General features: G+C 38.4%; 2 protein-coding genes and 1 long non-coding RNA gene across 11 annotated transcripts in view; 1 reads left to right on the top strand and 2 right to left on the bottom strand.

Moving 5' to 3' along the window:
• TBK1 (TANK binding kinase 1) overlaps positions 1-10,637 on the bottom strand; it is a 54,150-nt gene extending 43,513 nt beyond the window's left edge. For 4 of the 6 annotated variants that reach the window (XR_010729147.1, XM_066258246.1, XM_066258250.1 and 1 more), the window contains exons 1-3: positions 10,508-10,637; positions 7,826-7,944; positions 3,137-3,277 (exon numbers count right to left, since the gene is read on the bottom strand). Coding sequence is in view for 4 of the 6 variants with exons in the window: in XM_066258246.1 (XP_066114343.1) it covers positions 3,137-3,277; positions 7,826-7,912 (228 nt within the window). In the remaining 2 variants the exon portion in view is untranslated. The other 2 variants (XM_066258247.1, XM_066258251.1) reach the window with 2 other exon arrangements.
• LOC136324837 (uncharacterized) overlaps positions 1-14,881 on the top strand; it is a 457,224-nt gene extending 442,343 nt beyond the window's left edge. The window contains exon 2 of the long non-coding RNA XR_010729148.1: positions 14,705-14,881. This is a non-coding gene — a long non-coding RNA (uncharacterized lncRNA). The remainder of the gene's footprint in view (positions 1-14,704) is intronic.
• Positions 14,010-23,135, bottom strand: part of XPOT (exportin for tRNA) — a 51,079-nt gene continuing 41,953 nt past the window's right edge. For all 4 annotated transcript variants that reach the window (XM_066258255.1, XM_066258258.1, XM_066258256.1 and 1 more), the window contains 3 exons: positions 20,405-20,476; positions 18,461-18,517; positions 14,010-14,999 (listed from right to left, as the gene is read on the bottom strand). In XM_066258255.1, coding sequence (XP_066114352.1) covers positions 14,973-14,999; positions 18,461-18,517; positions 20,405-20,476 — 156 coding nt within the window. In that variant the 3' untranslated portion in view covers positions 14,010-14,972. The remainder of the gene's footprint in view (positions 15,000-18,460; positions 18,518-20,404; positions 20,477-23,135) is intronic.

Raw genomic sequence — 23,135 nt, 5'->3', positions numbered from 1 at the left:
CTCAATATAAAAATATGTTTTTATTATATGACAGTACTTATGTGGTTTCATTCAAATGTGGGATTTGCTATAATGATAAAGGCACTATGAATTGCTCTACCTGGTATTTGTTAAGTATTTATTGACTGTACACATATTAGAATTAACATCTTCTAAATTCCTACTAAAATTAGATTGCTTTTGAAGACAATCAAGCCACAGTGAAAGCTGGCTAAATCTGAATTAGAAAATCATTGCTACAATGTTAGGATAGTTCTTTAATAATTATCTTTAATTTCTAATATATAGTTGTACAGTAAGGACATTAGCTCTTCTAACAAATCTCTTAAAAACACTTGAAATTTTTCTCATGAAGACTACTTTTACTTCAAGGAGTGAGATTCTAGCCTTAAGAACACACAGGTGGCAGAAGAGCACAGTGGTCCCTCTTGCAGCAAAGTTCTAGCCTGCTCATTCACATCTGAGCTGCTGATTTGCTTTAAACCTTGATTTTAATGTATCACTGATTATAAATCAATTTAGTAGCAGCTTTACAGGGAAAAAAATTACCTAGTCACAGATACATGGATTATAAGATATACTGTATTTCAGAAACTTAAAAATGTGAAAATGAGTCTTAAAATCTAGTTTTCATCTTCAAATTTTAATCCTTTCTTCCTTTTATAATTTTTTCTACATATCTCCAACAGTTTTATAAAATATTTTAAATTTCTCTACTACTGAAGTTATGAGATATAACTTTATTTATGTATTTATTTTTAAAATATCTTATTTTTCAATTATAGTTGACATGTTGTATTAGTTTCAGTTGTACAACTGTGATTAGACATTTATATAATTTACAAAGTAACCATCCCGCTAAACCTAGTATCTGACACCATACATAGCTGTTACAATACTATTGACTATATTCTCTATGCTGTACTTTACATCCTCATGACTATTCTGTAACTACCAACTTGTACTTCTTAATCCCTTCACCTTCTTTACCCATCCCCCCCAACCCTCCTCTCATATGGCAACCATCAAAATGTTCTGTCTTAAGACAGAAATAATATTTTTTTAAAAATTGTTTTTAAATAATAAAATAATGTTTGCTGATTGCTGATTGTTGAAAATTTGGGAAATACCCGTAATTCCATCACCCAGAGATAATTATGTAATATTTTGTGCATTTTCTTTCTGTCTTTTATCTATGTATGTCACAATGCAGATACCTAACACTATTTGTATATCATACTGTATATATCAAGATAATACTGTATATGTATTCTAGTCCTGATTTTCTAACATAACAATATCTATATAAGCATGTTCCCAGATGATTAAAATTTTGTTAAATATCTTTTATTTCATTACTGCTTAACTATTTTGCAGTGAAGAATTAGTTCACTAGGCCTCTGGAATGTCCTGTTTGCTACAAGTTGTGTTTGTTTGTGTGTGGGGGTTTCGGCCACATGATAGTCTAACAATGCGATTTACAGTGGGGGTTTTAGGTCACGCATATCTGTTCTAACTTCCAGAGGAATCAAGACTAAAAATGAGCCACTGAGAAGGGCTAGAGAGTAAAGGTCAACTATGCAGGCACAATGTGGTAGAGACTCAGGAGAAATTCTGGACATAAAGGCTTAGGTGAGCTTCCAAGGTTGGCATAGTCTGTGTATTCTGACAATTCCAAGAGGGGTAATGTGTTCCTGAGGACAAGGAAGATTCATGTTTGAAGCCCTCCCATATTCTACCCTATGGGTCTCACTTTGGCTAGTTCTAATTTGTATTTTGTTTTTTGGGGGTTGTTGGGTTTTTTTGCTACTCTAAAACTTTAATTGTAAGTATAGTGCTTTATTGGGTTCTGTGAGTCATTCAACAGTAGCAATAATCAAATCTGAGGACAGCCATGGGAAGCCCTGAATTTGTAGCCAGCTGGTCTGAAGTGAAAGTAGTCCTGGGAACTCCGAACTTCCAGCTCCTGTCTGTGTGGGCACTGTTCTCACTGACTGCAGTTTACCAAACCCCTCTGCAGCTGGTTTCAGAAGTCTTGAACAGACTTCCCAGTCTGGAGGGCTATGTTCTTAACATTGAATGTAGCTAACTCCTGGTAACAATCCACCACACATTCTAACCTATTTAACCATTTTTTTTTTTTTTTTTTTGTATTTTTCTGAAGCTGGAAACGGGGAGGCAGTCAGACAGACTCCTGCATGCGCCCGACCGGGATCCACCCGGCATGCCTACCAGGAGGCGATGCTCCGCCCATCGGGGCCTCGCTCTGTCCCGACCAGAGCCACTCTAGCACCTGGGGCAGAGGCCAAGGAGCCATCCCCAGCGCCTAGGCCATCTTTTGCTCCAATGGTGCCTCGGCTGCGGGAGGGGAAGAGAGAGACAGAGAGGAAGGAGAGGGGGAGGGGTGGAGAAGCAGATGGGTGCTTCTCCTGTGTGCCCTGGCCCGGAATCGAACCCGGGACTCCTGCACGCCAGGCCGACGCTCTACCACTGAGCCAACCGGCCAGGGCCTAACCATTTTTTTTTTATTATGAACAGCAATCAATATCTTTGTGTATAAAACTATATTTTATATTACTAATTATTTTTAAGAGGTAATTAAAATTAAATGACTTATAAAAAGCATATACCCCCAAATTGTTTTTCAAAAGGTGTGATTTTATTGATTACCCATGTCTAAAGGGATTAGTTTTATTTCCATTATTTTTAGATAATTATCCTAATAACAGCCTTATTTGCAAAGTTTCCCCATAAAATCAATTCTGCCTTTTATAAATGGACTTTATATATTAATCCCTGTATTCCTAAGATTTTTATCCTTTTACAAAGAGCCTTTCTATTGTTTGACTTTCTCCTTGCTTCTTTCAGAATTATGTCAATTTAACTTAGTTTCTTTTTCTTTTTTTTTTTTGGAACAATACCAGTAACCATAGTCTATACTTTTACTTTTGATATACTTTATTTCCATTATTATAGCTAATCAAGAATCTTTGAGAATATTTAATTGTATAAGCTCTAATTTTCATCATTTTTAAATCCCATGTTTATAAAACATTGTTAGCTTATTTCTCCTAAATTATAATAACTACAATGAACTACAATAAACACAAGATTAACCTAAAACTTGACTACTTACCTCCTCTTCAATAGCAAATAATTTGACAATATTTTTGTGATTCAGTTTTTTTAACACTTCAAATTCTCTCATTTGAACATCTACTGGACGAAGGAAGCTTATATTATTAAATACTTTGATAGCAAATAAGTCACCAGTTTTCTAAAAAAGAAGAGAAAGGTTTTATTTATTTATAATACTGTAAAGAAGATAAAAGTGTACCATTAGAACAAGCTACAGCAAACCTAAGTATTTCTAAGCATAACTAATTTATAAGAGGGCTCCTGACTTTTTTTAAAGTTAAAATAAGTCAATCAACTGTTTAATATTTCTTTCAAATTGTATGCTTTGGAATGTAGAAAAGACTACTATTTTCTTTCATATTTTAAAGCTTCCATTATGATACACATGGCAGAGATAGGCATTTACATCAGGAAATAAATAAGAACTCTAACAATACCGAATGTGAAAGTATATTTTAGATAAAAAATAGAAAGTGAAACTTACAAGTTTCTCTAGGTCCTAATAATTGAAACTAATCAAACCAGGAAATGAGAGATTAAAAGCCAGAGTCCACATATGAAATTTTTAGTAAGAATCTCAAAGTAATGCAATTAACTTTTAAGAAATATTCTCTAGCTGCCATAACGTGTGTGTGTGGACATGCACACATTCAGAAGTAAGAGCAGGAGGGTAGGTTAAAGCAGACTATACTTATTGGATTGTACCAATACTGCCTTGGGTAACTTTCTGCAACTTCACCTATGCGTAGGGAAGACTGTTGCTTCACAGACCATCTCTAGAGAATCAAAGACATTTCCTTTACATGCCTACGTAGTAACCCTGTAACCTATTCTCCCTCTCATGGCACATTGTGTAAATCACACACAGAATTATAATGCACAGCTGTAGCTGGGAGGGAATCTTAGAGATACAAAATACATACTGAATTTCAGGTAAATGTTACCTTCTCAAGTTCTTCATATTAACCGTACTTTTAAGGTTCTCTTCCAGAAACTCCCATCTCCTGATCCACTCACTCTAATCTGCAAACCTCTCCTTGGTAGTCAGTCCAGATTCTTTTGAGTTTAATATTACTTTCCCCATAATCTCAAATTGAACTTCCCTGTAGGAAGTTGAAAAACCATTTCCTCTTTGATCCTGAGGTTCAAGTACCCCCTGCCTAAAGGTATTTCACAGCTGTCTATCAGGGCTTCGGTGCTGTTCCTGCTTGGAAGCCCTATCCACAGATTCTTCACTTACAGCCATTACCCCCCCTCCCCTCCCCTCCCCTCCCCTCCCCTCCCCTCCCCTCCCCTCCCCTCCTCCCCTCCCCTCCCCTCCCCTCCCCTCCCCTCTGAATCTCATGATTTTTCTTAAAACCACTTAATTCCTTCACAATCACACTCTTCAAGATCACTATATAGAGACCACACAATCGATGTAACGTGATATGATGACACCTCCTTCACTCCCAAATCCCCACCAAATATGCATATATTCTTTCCAGAAAAAAGGGCCAGACTATTTTCAGACAAAATGAAAACTGAACAACTGAACTACAAGTAGGTCAATTACACTGGTTTTCTATTTTTTCAGTCAGGGTAAGGACATTGTCAAACCTATACCATCCAATAAAGCTGCAATTTTCAATCTTTTTTGTCTCCTGACACAAGTAAATTAATTACTAAATTCTGCAGCACACCAAAATATTTTTTTTGCCAATCTGACAAAAAAATAGTATAATTTTGATTCATTCACATTGGATAGATATTGTTGTGTTGGCAGTTGTCATTTTTTAAATTTAACAATCTAAGGGAAAAGAGGTCTGAGACCTTGACTAAATAGTCAGGTATTCCATGTTTTAAAAATTCTTGCAGCACACCAGTTGAATATCACTGCAACAGAGAGACTTTTCTTGAAGATACTTGTCTCAAACTTAGTCTAAGATTAGATGAATCCTAACAGAGGCATCAGCAGGAAAAATAATACAAGTTGCAATGTACCCAATTGTGATCAAGGTCAGAGTTTTCCAAACTTTTGTAGTCTACTGTGAGATTACTGAGTTATGTGTGGGAATGTACAATATTCCCTTTATTCAACTGCACATTTATTGTTCACTGTTCCTAAGTCAAAGCATATATGAATATTTAGAGATCTACATGTATACATATACAATAAGTTCTCATTTAACATCATTATTTAACATCATCAATAGATTCTGTGACTTTAAGAGAAATAATGTATAAGCAAATCAATTTTACCATAAGCTAATTTAGGTTTTCAACACTGGTCCACTGGTCCATGGACCAGTGTAGGTTGTGGAAGAATTAACCACCCTAATGTTGTATGAAGATTATGGTGCTGGTTTATAGACTAGGGGTTGAAAAACACTGGTAAACAACAGTTAAATTCCTAAAACATCTCATCAATATTATAAAGAAATGACCTTAGACAACAACCGTATTATTCAAGGACTTGCTGTATATACATGTGCAGAACAACACATCCCTCCCACAGCTCTCTTCCTTTAACTTCACCATGGTTGTCACAATAACATAAAACAGTTCAGCTAATATGGTTATACTCCTTAAACAGTTATTAAGGGCAGGCAGGATTTTTTGGATATAGTACTAAACCCGTGAAATTGATGTGACTGAGAACAAACACCATTTCTTAAAACACATCCTTGAGAAGACTATTAGAGACTGAATAATAAACTGGGTCTTAGCAATCTTTTAAGTCGATTCTTATGCCTCTCAAATCCTTATTTTAGGCTTTCAAACTATATGGGACAAAGCACATTTTTGTTTCTTTGAAAAAGAACTTCAGGTTGTCTTAGGTTAGTCTAATCTGTCCTCATTCATTCATCCTTTCATTCAACATTTACAGAGTGCCTATTACGTGCAGGCATTTACATGAAGAACACTGTGTATCTAATCTAAGTAAGGAGGGAGGATTGGAATATAATAAATATTTACTAGTGCCAAGCACTTTAATCTGCCTCACTCAAACTCTATCATTTTCTGTCACTTTATCAGTTTCCAATTTATGTTCCTTCCAATGCCACTTTGCTACTAACCCCAAACCTCTTTTGTGGCCTGGAAATGCACATCATTTGTAGTTATATTCACTTGGTCCACCACAGTGCCCGACACATACCAAGTGATTATTGCAGTTTGTTAAATTGTGGGTCACAGGGAGAAATGGTCAGATGTGTTCTCAAGATTAAATCCTGTGTTGCCACTTGTTTTCTCTTTTTGGCACAGGGCACAAAACAAAAACTATTTTAGGACAGAAATATCCAGTTGATCACAATGAATTTGATCAAGGAACCAGAGACCACAATGAACTTGACTGAGAACCCAGAACCTGTGGACAATTCTGGAATCAGAGGGAAAAAAGCTGGAAGTGTCCATGTGAAACTTCTGATTCATTCTCCACGAGCCATAAAGGTTATTTTTAGTCACATTCTCTTCCCAGGAAGGAAAAAGCCCCTCAAATATGAATGCTTATCTCATTGTCACTGACAGAACTAACTGACTGATAATCTCCAGGCTATAGGAACATATAAAGAAATTCCTCCTTACTAAAATTTTTAAAGTTCCTGTTTCTATAAATAAGAATTTAGGAGGCTCTAAACATCCTTTACTCAACTTCATAACGCTGAAAAATTAGTTGATTATTTGTATTATAAAAAAATTTTGTGTGTATGTGTATATGTGAGAGAGAAACAGACAGGAAGGGAGAGAGATGAGAAGCATCAACTCATAGTTGTGTCGCCTTAGTTGTTCATTGATTGCCTTCTCATACGTGTCTTGACCAGGGGGCTCCAGATGAACCAGTGACCCCTTGCTCAAGCCAGTGACCTTTGAGCTTAAGCCAGCTAGCATGGATGAGCCCACACTCAAGTCAGCGACCCAGGGGTTTTGAACCTGGGTCCTCAGCATCCCAGGTTGACACCCTATCCACTGCTTCACCACCTGGTCAGGCATAAAAGGATTTTTAACTATTATTTTTCCAGCTCTTTTCCCAGAATGGAAATTGTAATGATGATCTTAAATGTTTTTATTTTAAATTATTTAAATTATCTTTAATTTTATCCTCCAATATAAAATCTGACACAAATTTTTTTTTGGTTCTTGAAATGCCTCTGGGTTTAGTACATATTTCTATTCTGACTTCCATTAACAAGTTCTAATTACCTCATAGAACGATATGGGAGGCTCCTTGCTGATAATCTCATTCTACTTTAATCTATCTTGTAGAATGCTATTTTACTGGGGGCAGAAAGCCTTAGTACAGTATATTGGAACTGTCCATGAGTTCCTCTCCAAACTACAGATCTGCCTCTTCCTCTAACGCCCACATCATATCACTGTTGCACTGGACTTCTGCTAGTGAGATCACTCAACCACAGGAAGGCTAGGTTGAGGAAATAATCATAAGGCAAAACGTATCTCCTCTAGTCCCTTTTTTCAACCAACTTCCTGTTTTTCTCTGCTCTCCAACACATAACTTCTGTCACCATTGAGTAGATAGATATAACTGCCTCTGACATAAGCTATACTTTAAAAAAACACAAAACAGGTAGTTACTCTTTTAGATAGCACAATCAAAACACCAAGTCCCACATTTTAGTGCCAGTGTGCTTTTCAGAAGAATACATATAAAATGATAAAAAGCAGTCATAGTTTTCTTTGTACCAACCTTATGTCTTCCACGAAAAACATTTGCAGTAGCTCCTTGGCCTAAAATATCAGATAAAAGCCACAGATGATTAGAAGTGCTCTGCATCTTGGCTTGGTCAGGCGATCCTCTTTGTTATACTAAGAAAAAAGAAAAAATCTGCATGTTTGTTTTAAGGGACTAATACATTTAAGAAAGAAATATAAGCTACTTTTAGTCTCCCAACGATTACCCATTTTTTATAGCTAAATTTAGAGGTGTATAAATAGTCCAAAGTAAAAATCTAAGTTTCCATCAATATTAAAGGCTAAAACGCTGTGTGGGTTCTGAATAACATTAACCCATGACATCTCATATAATCAATTTAATTTACTATCAAAAGACTGAAAAAAAAATCTGTTTCTCATTTTGTCTTCATCAATGAGAGTAATATTGGACGGTTTTTTCAAATGTTTTGAAAAATTAATGAATTATATTTAAGGTGTTTCATAATAAATAAAGTAATAATATAAAATGACAAAATATAGAAAAAATGACTTTGTTTTTCCTTTAAGGGCAGAGGAACACTAATGAAAACAACTGCTGCCCCTGCATACTACTACTGTAACTTAAATTTCACCAACACAGAGCCTGACAATCACAACGGAAAGGTACAAAAATTACTACTCCTGAAAGTCTGCTAACTGTTCTAAAATTAAGGGATAGTTTGCCTAACTTCCAAGTATAGAAATATAGACATGGCAAGTTCATAATACTAAGTCTTAAAAAATAAGCAAAGGGAGGCCTTCACCAGTTAGCTCAGTTGGTTAAGAGCGTCATCCCAAAAGGACAAGGTTGTGAGTTCAATCAACTGTCAGGCCACATACGGAGGCAGCTCAATGTTCCTGTCTTTCTCCCTGCCTCATTCTCTCTCTTTAAAATAAATAAATAAATAAAATAAAAACAGACATAGGGAATCTATGCACGTGTCAGGGCACGAAGTATGTATATGGAAAGTCTCTGTTCCTTCTGCTCTATTTTCCTGTAAAACTAAAACTGCTCTAAAAACTAAAGTCTGTTTTTTAAAAAACATTATCCTTTTTTCATACTAAAAATAAAAGCACCACCTCTTTTAATACTGAAAAGCTATATAAGAATCCTAAAAATACTTGAGTTCCATGTTGGATTTAAAATGAGGTATACTAAAGAGCATAAACACTGGTCTCAACAAGCCGCCTTAAACCTGCCGCAATGTCAGATCACAGCAAATCTTAATATTCCTTCTAGTAAGTTAGAACAGATGAGGTAGTCAGTGATGACTTAATGACAGCCAATACTCAAAGTAGGAACTTAAAGAACAGGCAGGGGTCTAAATTTCAGCAACCTTTAATATACTAATAAATATTTATGTAATTTTACCAGCAATCTAATTCGGATCAGAAATGTTACATACAGCAATTTACTGGAAATAAGCAATAAAAATAAGGTTTCCTTTTCACAAATAAGAAATACGCCTATGTCAGCTACTGAGGTAACAATATTGAAAAAGCTTCCCTAATTAATCTGCTGTCTGAAATAACTGTAAGTGGCAAATAGCATCCTGAGGTACCTATTTGTACCTAGTGTATAATATAAAACACATTTATCAGCTAAGATAGCTGCTCTCTGTCCGCAAGACATAAACGTACGGTTTTAAAACGATCTGAGAAAATGTCTTTTGAAACTACCTTCCCAAACCCCACAGTAATAGCACGCTAAAACATGACTCAGCACATCCACCAGGTGCTTGCAAAAGAAATCTTCCTCAAATTTTGAAACGGTATAGGCAAGCACTCAACAAGTATGCTCTCCTTAGCACTGCCTTCGGTCTACTTCCTCATCCTATCCAAAACGAAAGTTTACATTTGTCCATAAACGAAGACAAGTTTGGTGACATGGCAAAAAGGGCCAAGTTTCAGGATTTCCAAGCTCTGAGTCCTACGTGAATCACTTGTTAAATTTAAAGAGCTTATTACACTCAGCGTTCTGGAGTGGAAAAAGGTCAGTCTTTGGTTATGCGTTCGACAATGACTGGATAGCACTGGGCTGGAGATCACTTACTGAAAAGCCCCGGAAGCGGTTTGGAAAACAAACCCACCAGACGTTTCCCCACAGGAAACGCTTGGGAACTTGCATTACCCACGACCTGTGTGTTACAAACGTCGGCAGCTTCCAGCTTACTGCGATTCAACCTCCTCTTGTTATCATCGCTAAAACCTTAATGCAGCGTCTCTCTAATCATCTGGGGGTGGGGGTGGAATCAATCCATTTAAAAACTGTCAATACTCAGAAACGGGGCCATGAATCGGCCAGTCTACCCGCAAGGAAAGGAGCGTCGCATCTCTCGGCCGGCCCGGGCCCAGCTCGGTCACCAGCACATGCACTTGCTTCACGCCCGACGTCGCCAGACCAGGGCGCCGAGACGGAGAGGACAGGGTCCGCACGACCCTCCCCCGGCTTCGGGCGCCCGAGGACCCCGGGGGGCGGTGTCCGCCTAGCCAAGGTTGGAGGAGGGATCGCCTTCGGGTCGCGCAGGGTCGCTGGGGTCGCCAGCCCCGCCCGCGCTCTGACTCAGCACCGCAGTTTGCCACAGAGGGCGGAAGCACTCCGCGCGGGCCCACGCAGAGCTCGGCTGCTCGTGCTCCACGAGGCTTGGGTCCCTCAGCCCGTAGCTGCTCCACTCACCGCGCCTAGTAGCCTCCGCGCCACCGCCAGCGGGTTCCCGCGGCCTCAGGACACTTCCGGCTTCGCGAGCTCTTTCCAGGGCCCACGTGACCGGCGGCCGGCGCGCGCCAGTGCGCGTGCGCACGCCCGAGGGGCTGGCCTCAACCTCTACCTCCGATGCTGCTTCGGTGGCGAAGGGCGTGAATGCTGGGCTTGTCTGGAGTCAGTTCCGCTTCGCACCCTCTGCCTGACTCTCCCCGCTCCCCTACACTGAGCTTGAAGCCAGGGAGCCCTGCGCAGTGAGCGCAATGATCCGATTCCCATCCCGCCTCCTCCCGGGGAGCCAGAGGCGGAGTGCGCAGGGTGGCGGTAGTGGGAAGTCGGGATGGAACTCGTCATTCCAAGTCACGTCACAGGTGTGCAGAATGCTGGACACGTGAGGGGCTATCACCGGGGAATATGTCTAAACTTTAGATTCGAAAGGGATAGATTTGTATGTTTTGAGGACCACGTTGGCTACAGTGGAGCTAGATGATCGCTTCTGAATAAATAATTCACCCGTTAGTCTTAATGTAAATAAGCTCATTTAATTCCCTCTTTTAAGCGGTATTTTGGAAAACGACAGTTATTTGAGAATTTATGGACTAAAATACAAGTCCAGCAATATTCGTGCCGCCAAGATCTCAGGCAGCCAGCTATTAGAGTGATCCCTTCTGCACACTGACAGCACTGCAGCCGTCTCAACATCAGGAGAGGCCAGAGACCACTGCTGACCTAGAGCTTCCCAAAGGGAGAAATACAGCACCGGCAATGAAGTGGGAAACCACCGCAAAGTGGTTAAGAGCAGCGGCTCTTGAATGGAACAGACCTGGGGTTGCTGTTCCAACTCTCCCTGTCAAATACTGAATTTTAAACCAGTCTTGTGTTGTTTACCTGAGTCCATTATATGACAATGGCGGTAACAAAAGCCCACTGTAATGCAGTTACAAAGGAAATTACTTTTAGACTTTTAAACAACGTTTAAGTGATGGAATCATTCTAACAAATGTACTCAATGCTTACAATTCCAACCAGTTTCAGTTCTCCCATATCTAATGCTAAGGACCTGTCAAAGTTCCTTGCAACTGTAAAGCCCACTGCTCAGTTTATGGGAGAAGAGATTAGCTAAACTCAAGACCTTTATTTACATATTTACCACATAATAATTGATACACATTGAAATACCAGTGTTTTCTAAAAGGTCAAACTGCTTGTGAACCAATTAGTATTAGCATTTATTTTAAGATTTAAATAAACTGTTATGTACAGAACTAAACCAAGTATACTAAAACCTTTGTGGTTCCATAGTCAAGTCACACAAATCCGTTTTTTGCCTCAATGTTAATCTTATCTGTTAATAGGTGAGGTTCACCCTTGTGGCAATTATTTGGACACTTGCTTTTGGAAATTAAGTACAATACAAATAAGGTATTCCACGATGGAACAGTTTCCTAATTACTGTGGCACTCCCTAAGTAAAGAGCCCTGGGCAACTTCAGGGTATAAAGATAAGAATTATACATGATTACATAACATGAAGTTTAATTTCTAGTACACTCCTAATTTACATGTCTTGATTTCTCTTAGCAGTGAACACATGAATCTTTTGAGACTAAAGAGCCAGGGGGAAAGAAGCAGGTGTCACCTTTACATATGTGGAGTTAATTGTTCAGTACCCATAGCTAATATCAACCCTACACATGCAGGTACTGTAATAAGCTTTTTTCATGCTTATTAATTCATAGTTATGAGGAAGCTACCATTTTTTTTTCCTCTTTGCAGATGGGAAAACTGTGGAGGTAAAAGGTAACTTGCTTAAGATTCCAAAACCAGGCCCTGGCCGGTTGGCTCAGTGGTAGAGCGTCAGCCTGGCATGCAGGAGTCCCGGGTTCGATTCCCGGCCAGGGCACACAGGAGAAGTGCCCATCTGCTTCTCCACCCCTCCCCCTCTCCTTCCTCTCTGTCTGTCTCTTCCCCTCCTGCAGCCGAGACTCCATTGGAGCAAAGATGGCCTGGGCGCTGAGGATGGTTCTGTGGCCTCTGCCTCAGGCGCTAGGATGGCTCTGGATGCAACAAAGCGACACCCCAGATGGGCAGAGCATCGCCCCCTGGTGGGCATGGCGGGTGGATCTCAGTTGGGCGCATGCAGGAGTCTGTCTGACTGCCTCCCTGTTTCCAGCTTCAGAAAAATGCAAAAAAAAAAAAAAAAAAAAAATTAAAAAAAAAAAAAAGATTCCAAAACCAGTTACTGGCAGTACTGCATTTGGATCCCGAACCTGTGCTCTTGCCTACTAGGCTGTGCTATTCATTCGTATACTTTGAACAGTTAGTACTATTGCAGTAGGTGCAATTCTCTTCCCATAGTACAGAGGAAATTATCAACAAAACACTCAACTTTCACTTATCTATTTTTAAAAGCATGGTTATCGAAGTTAAATATACATTCCATTAATTAATTTTACAATTAAATGTCAACTTACTTTAGTACTATGATGTAGGACAAAGCTATAAAATTATTTCTGGAATTAACCCCAAAGATTTATGTGGACAATTTAGAATACAATTTTAGGGAGTTTATACACCACTAAAGCCCAGCCATGAAATCCCAAGGGACCATACTGCTCGAAGGTTAAAAACACACACACAACCGTCTCCTAAAAACCTGAAGACTTTTAGAATTTAAACTTCCTTGGGTTAAAAGTCTTGACATATGACATTTCAAATTTACGATGCTCACTCCCATAAAAACTAAAAAATTGAGACATGTTTCTGCTTATGCTGTTAGTACTGTACTTATGAACTAGTGGTGGAAGAATGCGCAGTGATGCTGCATATGAGTGAGGGAGCTGGCATCCCCCAGTACGCTTACCTACGCCATTCTGGACTCTTACTACAATATAGTATATTTATGTCCTTTTCCTTTTTCTGTGGCTTAGCTGTGTTTTTATGTTCTAGATCAGGGGTCTCAAAGGGCCGCATGCGGCCCGCCGAACAATTTTGTGCAGCCCACAGACTAATCCACAAAGTTCAAAATATTTTGGATAAAATTAAGTAAGCCTAGGGGCCTACTTATATTTTTCATTTCTCTAGCATCCTAGCTAGATATTAGCTTAGTTAACAGCAGTTGTGATGCGAACTACAGTTTCTGGTCGTTTTGTGACACTGAGTAAACTGCATGTACGATTGTGCTTGTTGTACTGATTGTTTTTTGTTTTCAACTGCAGTGAGAAAAGTGTTGCGTAACAATTGCCTTTTGTAGACCTAGTGCAGCCCGCCTAACGCCTGTGATCTCGCTCTGCGGCCCACATGCTGAGTTGAGTTTGAGACCCCTGTTCTAGATGATCATTTTACAACTGTGTTAGGATAGATAAGTGACTTAGGCTAGGGTACGTTTCAACTTAAGCCAAAATTCAGGTTACATCACTGTTGTCAGAACGAAATTGTGTTGTAACCCAAGGGCCCCTATATAGTAATTTTGCTACTCATTGTTTTTCTTGTTTTCTGTAGTCATGAATAAAAATGAGAAAAGACAGGGGAAGGTACTTCTACTAACTAAATGAAGAGTGATTACTTACCAGCATCATAAACACATAAGTATATTTTACTCTAAGTAAGTAGATCAATAAGAGGTAGAAAAAATTGGATTTTAAAATCTATCAACAGATCCACACAGGCCTTTTCTTAGGGCATTTAAAAAAGATTCTATTTAACAGAACTAAGTTGCATATAACCTTTTAGGAACATAAAATAAATCATCTGTAAGCTTTTATGTGCAATTCTTTAAATGGGAAATCAGGGATAAGATGAGGAAATAAAACTAAACTATTTATAATAATTCCAAAAAAAGACTTGGTAGATTCACTATGTAAAATTCATTTTATTTTTTTATAAAAAAATGTATAACACCGGCACCTACTCTTAAATCAGTTAGTTTATGAAACCATTCTGTTTTGTAGAATACATATTGGCATCGAAACAGTTTAAAGAAATGTAATGGCTATCTACAAAAAATCAGTTTTGAACTTTTGTATTCCCCCCATACTTTGAGTCTGCACACAGAAAAGAAAATTAAAATTTTCAGACATTTTATACTCAGCAATTAAAAAAAAAGTACATTGTTTTCCTGCTATGGTCTTTAAAAGGAATTTTAAGTTTCAAGTAAAAATAAAAAGGTACTAAGAGAACTCTGCTGTATCTTTTAACAGCATTTTTATACAGAACAATTTGAATTGGCATGCAAACAACTTTTCTTGTTGTTACATACCTGTATTTAGGGAAAATTACACACATTTTACAGAAAAATCCCAATACATATACTACAATGAGCTCAAAGCAAAGTTAAAAATACCAGTGTGAATGGCACACAAAAACTGCATCTTTATAAATTATTAACCAGAATTTCTGATCATAAATCCTGATCATGAAGTAGGCACAGGGAGATCCAGTTCTTAGGGCTTTGCTCTCTGGAAGAACACCTGCAAATAAAGTATTGGTAGTTAGTACTGATGTCTGAAGATACCACCTTTCACTTGAAGAATGGCTCTAAGTTACTGAGTGCTAGCTACTCTTTTGTAAAATTCAGTAAATATAAGGTCTACCGGAAAGTTCTGTCCATTTCTATCACAACAAGTTTCGACACATAAGCACGTTTATTTGGCACATGTGTGCCTCTCTATTTTTATCACTTAATGTATACATACTGAAGTAGCAAATTAACTAAAACAAAGTTGATTCACGTTAGTCTTATGTGTGAAGCAATAGTGTACCCATGGCTACTAATAAAGTTCATTTATGCCACTGTAATTTTTACGAATTTCAACAAGGAAGAAATGCTACAGAAGCATATCTGTCGCATCCACCATATTCCCCGGACTTAGCACCCTCTGACTATCGCTTGTTTTTGTCCTTACAAAATTTTTTAAAGGGCAAAAAATTCAAAAATGAAGAAGATATCAAACAAGCACTGGTTCAATTTTTCACATCAAAAGATAAAAACATTTTTCAAAAATGGGATATACAAATTGCCCTCATGGTGGCAAGAAATCATTAATAATAATGGCAATTATATTATTTAATAAAGTTTATTGACGGTAAGAAAAATTTGTATTTTGTTTTATTCCAAAAACAGACAGAACTTTCTGGTAGACTTTATATTTAAAGCATTTCATATCATAAATCACATCATAAATCCACACATAACACAAGAACTTTCTCTTCTGGACAGTTTGATTAAGTCTAGAGATAACTTGTGACAATAATCAGTTGGGAAACTAGTGAAAATATGGTATTACTGCAAATGCTATGAGATTCAAGAGGAAAACACGTTTTAACACATTTTGCTGATCAGTACTACTGTTAAAGTTAATGCTGAGAAATTAAATTTTGAGGAGAAACAAGTCAAAGCTACAGACAGCAGTTGTTCCATAAGAAATTTACTATTAATCTGATTACAAAAAACATATTTTCAACATTTGAGACTATGAATGAGTAGGCAAGTGACTGCGCTAGGGACTGGCCCAATATCGTATATTACCATCAATATTGAGGTACATGTTAAGTGAGCACTACAAAGAGTAAATGATAGGCAGTAAACTCATTAAGGATAAGAACTGTATTGATCATTGTTGTATCTCCAGCTACCAATATATCAAACATTTATTTAACAACAAATAATCTATTGACTAAGTGGAGAGAAAAGAACAGTCACTATATGAGCAAAAGAAAGCCTTATATGGAGGTCATGCTTCACGTAAGCCTAGAATAATGGATAGAACTCATGAAGGAATAGGCGTGCAAATGGGGCAGACTTTTTGAAGAATACCAAGAATGGTAAAAGATCATTTCTGCAAGAGAAACCAGAAAGGTAGTCCAAAATCAGAATATGAAAAACCCTGACCACCAAACTAAGAAACATGAACTTGTTTTTAGTCAACAACAGGCTTATGGAAATGATGAGGTAGGGGAATGAATTTCAGGGGACTATTCAATGTCTTGGAACAGAGCTGCCTGGCTAGAACAAGTGAAGGGAGATCAATGAGGTGATAAGATTATATCAGAAAGAGAAAAGGGGACAGCAAGGGAGTGAGGAGGAAGAATCATCAAGATCTAAGGATCAATCAGGTACGATGAGTAGGCATAAAAAAATAAACTTCATTTTTTTCGGCTAGAAGAATAATACTATCACTGACTGAATGCAATCACTAAAGAGAAGTTGGGCTTGAAAGAAAGACTTTTTATAAATGCTGTCTGGATAAATTATAAGTTTGGAGCATAAGCCTGCTACATGTATATAAATCTGCTATTACAGATACCCCTAATAGAGTTACAATTTTTTGAATCCTTTAATGCAGTTTGATCAGTTATTTAACAGTTTACCTTCATAAGCACTTTGCTTTAATGGAGAAATGGGAGCAGGAGGGCTTGCAATGATAAATAGCAACTGTTAACACTCTTCTCACTAACTCTTCTGTCAGTTTAAGATGACAAACTAATACTACTGGGGGGAAAACTGACAAGGGAAGATATCAGAACCAAAGTCAAAGGATTTGACTTATTTACTCAGCAAAGTCCCTTGACTTATAAATTCTACTAAATGCCTTGGGCAAAAGAACCAGGTAGCCATTCATTAAATTACCCACTACCAAGACATTTAGCATAACACTTTGCCCTCAGACTTGTTGGAAGGTAATAAAAATAAAGAACAGTTCCTCAGCCCTGGCTGGTCAGCTCAGTCGGTTAAGAGCATTGTCCTAAAACAAGGTTGTGGGTACACTCCTTGGACAGGGCTCACACAGAAAGCAACCAAAAAATGCACGACTGAGTGGAACAACAAATGCTTCCCTTCCTCCTCTCTTCTCTCCGTTGCAATCTCTATCTTTCTAAAAATCAAGAAAAATTAAGCCCTAGCAGGATGGTTCAGTTAATTATAGCACTTTTCGAGTATGGAGGTTGCCAGTTGGATTCCCTAGTCAAGGCACATATGGAAGAGAAGCAGCTTAATGTTCCTGTCCCTCTCTCTCAAAACAAAACAAACAACAGTTCTTCATCCTGTTACACTGCAATTTTATTTCCAGTTCATGATGAGCTCCTTGTGGGCAAGGAAAATCACTCACACTGATACTTGCAGAATTTGGCATAGTACCCGTTACTCAAAAAGAGTCAGGGAGTACCGAATGACTAAATTACTCAGGTGAAAGCAAGACAGTGCTGTCTCAAAAATTTAATTATGTTATAAATATAAGAACAAATAAACATTGTAACTTCTTTCTAACTTGGAGGGTTTTTTAAAATTCAGTGCTTGGGCCCTGGCCAGGTAGCTCAGTTGGATAGATTATCATCCCAATATACCAAGGTTGCAGATTCAATCCTGGCTTTGGGCACGTACAAGAATCAACCAACAAATGCAAAAGTAAGTTAAACAACAAACTGAGGCCTCTCTCTCTCTATTGTATAATTAAAAAGTTTCAAGATAGGATACAACCAAGTAACTCATACTTCTGTTTTTATATTTTTAGCTCCTTCCCTTCAACTCAACATGGGCATTAAACATTACTTGCTCTCCCAAACCTCTAGTTTCTATTTCATTATATCATGAAACTAAAAAAACCTCGCATTTTCATACCAACATGCTCAGTTCCTATTTAATTACATCATGAAACTGTAAAAGAAAACTGGCTTTTTCATACCAAATGCTCAGGCACATAAATAGTGTTCTTAACCTAACTTTTTATGATCTATGTTCAGTTGAAAGGGGTTTCAGAAGACTCTGAAGTATAACACCTGTAACTACATTCTTTGAAGCAGGTTTTAGAGCAAAGAGATAACAAAATAAAAAATAGTTGGTCAAACCACAGTGTGACACAGAATTGTATATGTTCTCTCTTAGTTCTGAAACATTATCCAATTACATGAATATATAAGTTTTCCAAATACCTACCTTTAAGTAGTTTTTAAAAACTTTAGCATCAGGCTGCTGAAGCGCTTGACAAAACTCCTGGAAGTCCAGGAGGGGAGGAAAGAAGGGAATGAATCTATTTAATTCATCATAATTCAAATCCACAGCATTGCTTTACAATTATGACAAAAAGCATAAAACTGGTCATCTTAACCATTTTTGTGGACAGTACAGCAGTGTTAACTATATGGCGGCACACTGTTGTGCAACATATCTCTAGAATTTTTTCATTTTGCAAAACTGAAATTATGCTCATTGAACATCCCCAGTTATCCCTCTCCCCAGCCCCCACCCCTAGCCACCACCATTCTACCTTCTGTTTTTAAGACTCTGACTACTTCAGATACTTCATATAAGTGGAATTTAGTAGTATTTGTCTTTTTGTGACTGGCTCATTTCATTTAGTCTAATGACCTCAAGGTTCATCCAGGTTGTACCATATGACTGGACTCCCTTTTTATGGGGCCAATAACATTCCATTGTATGCATACACCACATTCTATAACCCATTCATCTGTCAATAGACATTGCTTCAAAACTCTAGTATTTGTAATTTATCAGAATTAACCTGAACAAGTCCTCACCTAAAAAGGTTATACAATATTCTCAAATCTAATACTTGTTGAACAGGCTGCTTCATTCAGCAACCTGGTAAAATTTTAACTATTCAAAATCAAATGATATATTTTTATTTTGATGAGCATTAAGATCACATGAGTAACTAGTAATTTATTATTTCCATAAAATATTAGCTTACAAGTGATAATTGAGAAAATTCATTAACATCTCTAAAGTTAAAGATGATGTGTCACCCTGGCCTGGTAGCTCAGCTGGTTAGAGAGTTGTCCCAGTATACCAAGATTGCAGGTTCGATCCCAGCTCAGGGCACATATAAGAATTAACCAATGAATGCATAAATAAGTGGAGCAACAAATCAATGTTTCTCTCTCCCTTCTCTCCCTCCCTTCCTCTCTCTAAAAATTAATAATAAAGGTCTTAACTGTTTGGCTCAGTGGTAGAGCGTCAGCCCAGCGTTTGGATGTCTGGGTTCGATTCCGAGTCAGGGCACATAGGAGAAGCCACCATCTGCTTCTCCACCGCTCTTGTCTCTCTCTCTCTTTGCCTCCCACAGCCATGGCTCATTTGGTCCAAGCATTTCAGCCCCAGTGCTAAGGATGGCTAGGTTGAGCCTCTCCTTCAGGCACTAAAAATAGTTCGGTTGCAAGCAAGGGGTCACAGGCTCGGCTGGAGTCCCCCAGTCAAGGCACATAATAGAAAGCAATCATCAACTAAGGTGCCACAACTATGAGTTGATGCTTCTCATCTTTCTCCCTTCCTGTCTGTCCCTCCTTCCCTCTCTCTCACTTAAAAAAACCCAAAACACTAAAACATCAATATTTTGACATCTCTGGAAAACTAATGTGACATAAAAATATCTGTGATTCCTTTCGGTGATAAAGTCACAGCAATATGAATACTACTGTGATTTGTCACCTACACAATGATAGAAAATTAAATTTGTTAAAGGTTAGTGAAAATAAAAATATAAATTTTCCCATTCACTTTCACAGACCCCCTGAACTTTGGCCTCTTGCTATCCTTTACACAATAAAACATCAAATTAAATGCAGTTTGGCTCCATTCCTCTCTCTGTAAAGATTTTATTTATTGATTTTCTGGGGTGGGGTGGGGGTGATAAGAAGTAGTTGCATCACTCTAGCTATTCACTAGCTGCTTCTCCTAAATGCCTTGACTGGGCAAGCCCAGGGTTTCAAAGCAGTGACTTCAGTGTTCCAGGCTGGCACTCTATCCACTGAGTCACCATGGGCTAAGCAAGTTTAGGTCTCTTGAATCAAAATTTAGATCGAACTACAGTCAGAGTTCTTTAATTAAATTAAGAGGAAAATCTGCTAGGATAGCTCTTACCTGAATTATCTCTGGAGCTACTTGCAAGGAAGGCAGGTATTCTTGCTGAAGATATTGAACACATTCTGGGCCCTGAAATATGAAAAGATGATTATTGCTAAATTACTTTCTTCCCTGACATTAATAATGCTTCAAAAGAAACTGGGACAGACAACACATGTATACTTTAAATACAACAATGTACTGTAAACACAACTCCAAAACCAGACTGCTTTGTTTTGTAATCTCTGGCACATTTCTAGTAACTTGGGCAAGTATTTCACTTCTCTGAGCCTATTTCCCCATCTAAAAAATGGAGTTGTGCCCTGGCCAGCTAGCTCAATGGTAGAGCATTGGCCCAGCATGTGGAAGTTCTGGGTTTGATTCCCGGCCAGGGCACACAGGAGAAGTGCCCATCTGCTTCTCTACCCTTTCCCCTCACCCTTCTCTCTCTCTCTCTCTCTCTCTCTCTCTTCTCCTCCTGCAGCCAAGGCTACATTGGAGCAAAGTTGGCCCAGCTGCCAAGGATGGCTCTGTGGCCTCTGCCTCAGGCACTATAATGGCTCCGGTTGCAACAGAGCAATGCCCCAGATGGGCAGAGCATCGCCTCCTGGTGGGCATGCAGGTAGATCCCAGTCGGGCATATGTGGAAGTCTGTCTCTCTGCCTCCTCACTTCCCACTCAGAAAAATACAAATAGCCTGACCAGATGGTGGCGCAGTGGATACAGCATTGGACTGGGATGCAGAGGACCCGGGTTCGAGACCCTGAGGTCGCCAGCTTGAGCGTGGGTTCATCGGGTTTGAGCAAGGCTTACCAGCTTGAGCCCAAGGTCTCTGGCTCGAACAAGGGGTTACTCTTGTCTGCTGTAGCCCCCCGATCAAGGCATATATGAGAAATCAATCAATGGACAACTAAGAAACCACAACAAGGAATTGATGTTTCTCATCTCTCTCCCTTCCTGTCTGTCTGTCCCTATCTGTCCCTCTCTCTGACTCGCTCTGTCTGTGCCACCAAAAAAAGTTAAAGAAAAAAGAAAAATACAAATAAATAAATAAATAAAAATGGAGTTGTAAGTATTGGATGAGTTAAGAGCAGTCAGTGGTGGGAGTCATATAATTTAACAACTGTTCTGCCCTATCGACTGTTTTAAGTATATAAAAATGATATACAATACCAAAAGTAGTTATTTCATGCATTTTATACTTAAAAAATAAAAGAGGTACACAAAACTAATTATTAGAAAGAATTTTAAAATATTAATGAAGAAATATTAAATAATACCTAACAAAAAATAAAACTTATTTAAGATATTTCCAATGACAGCTATCATCCCTGGTTGTTTGACACTTTTTCTCTTTACGTTATATATTTGTTTACTGAAGTAACAAATGCAAGGGAACTAAAATGTAGTATTTCATCAAAGGTATAATGAGTTTATGAAATAAATGTTATAAGCATAGTTCCATCAAATTTTTCTCATCTATGGACGGAATGAACATTACTATGGGCACTTAGAATACGCTGTTGCGCAGATGAATGTTAAAAAGGAGTAAGGAGTATAAATCTGTGATTTCCACATTGAGCAGCTGCCCTGGTGCCCATCTTGGAGAGAACCTGATTACAAGTGCCATTTTAACAACTGGTTTGCCAAACTCAACAAAACATTAGGTATCAGTTCTGCCGAACTGGTGCAAACCTGCTGAATCCCATCACTGGTTAAGAAATATAAAGCTTTTAGAATAGTCCTTAGTATTTACTACATGTTAATATTACTTATGTGGTGCTAGAGAGTAAACACACTCTTCTAAATGTAGGAGGTCATAATGTCACAGCCTTCTATACACTGAAAAGAGACAGCAAAGGATGTACTCCTGTGCAATCCACCACTGGGTAGACTGTAGGGCGTCTCTGGCTGCATGAGGCCTTTGGGCAGTGCCAGAGTAATGACCATCTTTAGATACTGAAATACAAGCAAGAAAGAATAAAATATGTTAGGAGGTAATAGCAAAATCAAACAAAAGCACATCTCCATTTTTCTACTCATGAACTAGGAAAAAGGAATTCAGAAGCCAGATGACAAAACCAAGAGTCAGGAAGAGTATTTTTTGCCTAGTATGCTGTTGATAAAATCTGTACTAAAAAGCAGACCACCCGACTTCTAAAACCACTACTCTTCATTGCCATCTTCTATAACTTCTACATCAGCGGTTCTCAACCTGTGGGTCGCGACCCCGGCAGGGGTAAATATGTATTTTCCGATGGCTTTAGGCGACCCCTGTGTTTTGGTCATTCGACCCCCGCTGGGGTCGCGACCCACAGGTTGAGAACCGCTGTTCTAGATGCTAAAAACTGTAACAATAGTTTTATAAGGCATTTTGGGGGTAAGTTTGGTGAATGGAAGAGAAAAATTCCACAAACTAACTCCTAACTCCTCTATGCCCTTTCTTAGCAACTACAAAGGAATTTAGGATACAATTTGAAAGAGTTTTCCTATAGCAATGTGTTTCTGAGAGAGTAGCCTGAAGCAAACATAATAAATCTAATACTTAAAAAGGCCAATTTCACTTTTAAACTTAAATCTGACTTAAAGGCTTTATTTTGTGAGAGAAAGAGAGAGGGAGGAAGGGAGTGAGACAGGAAGGGAGAAGGATGAGAAGCATCAACCTGTAGTTACAGCATTTTAGTTGTTCACTGATTGCTTCTCATACATGCCTTGACCGAGGGGCTCAAGCCAAGCCAGTGACCCCTTG

Source organism: Saccopteryx bilineata, chromosome 2 (assembly GCF_036850765.1).
Source record: "Saccopteryx bilineata isolate mSacBil1 chromosome 2, mSacBil1_pri_phased_curated, whole genome shotgun sequence".
Lineage (NCBI taxonomy): Eukaryota > Metazoa > Chordata > Mammalia > Chiroptera > Emballonuridae > Saccopteryx > Saccopteryx bilineata.
This window is presented reverse-complemented; position numbering and strand designations above follow the sequence as displayed.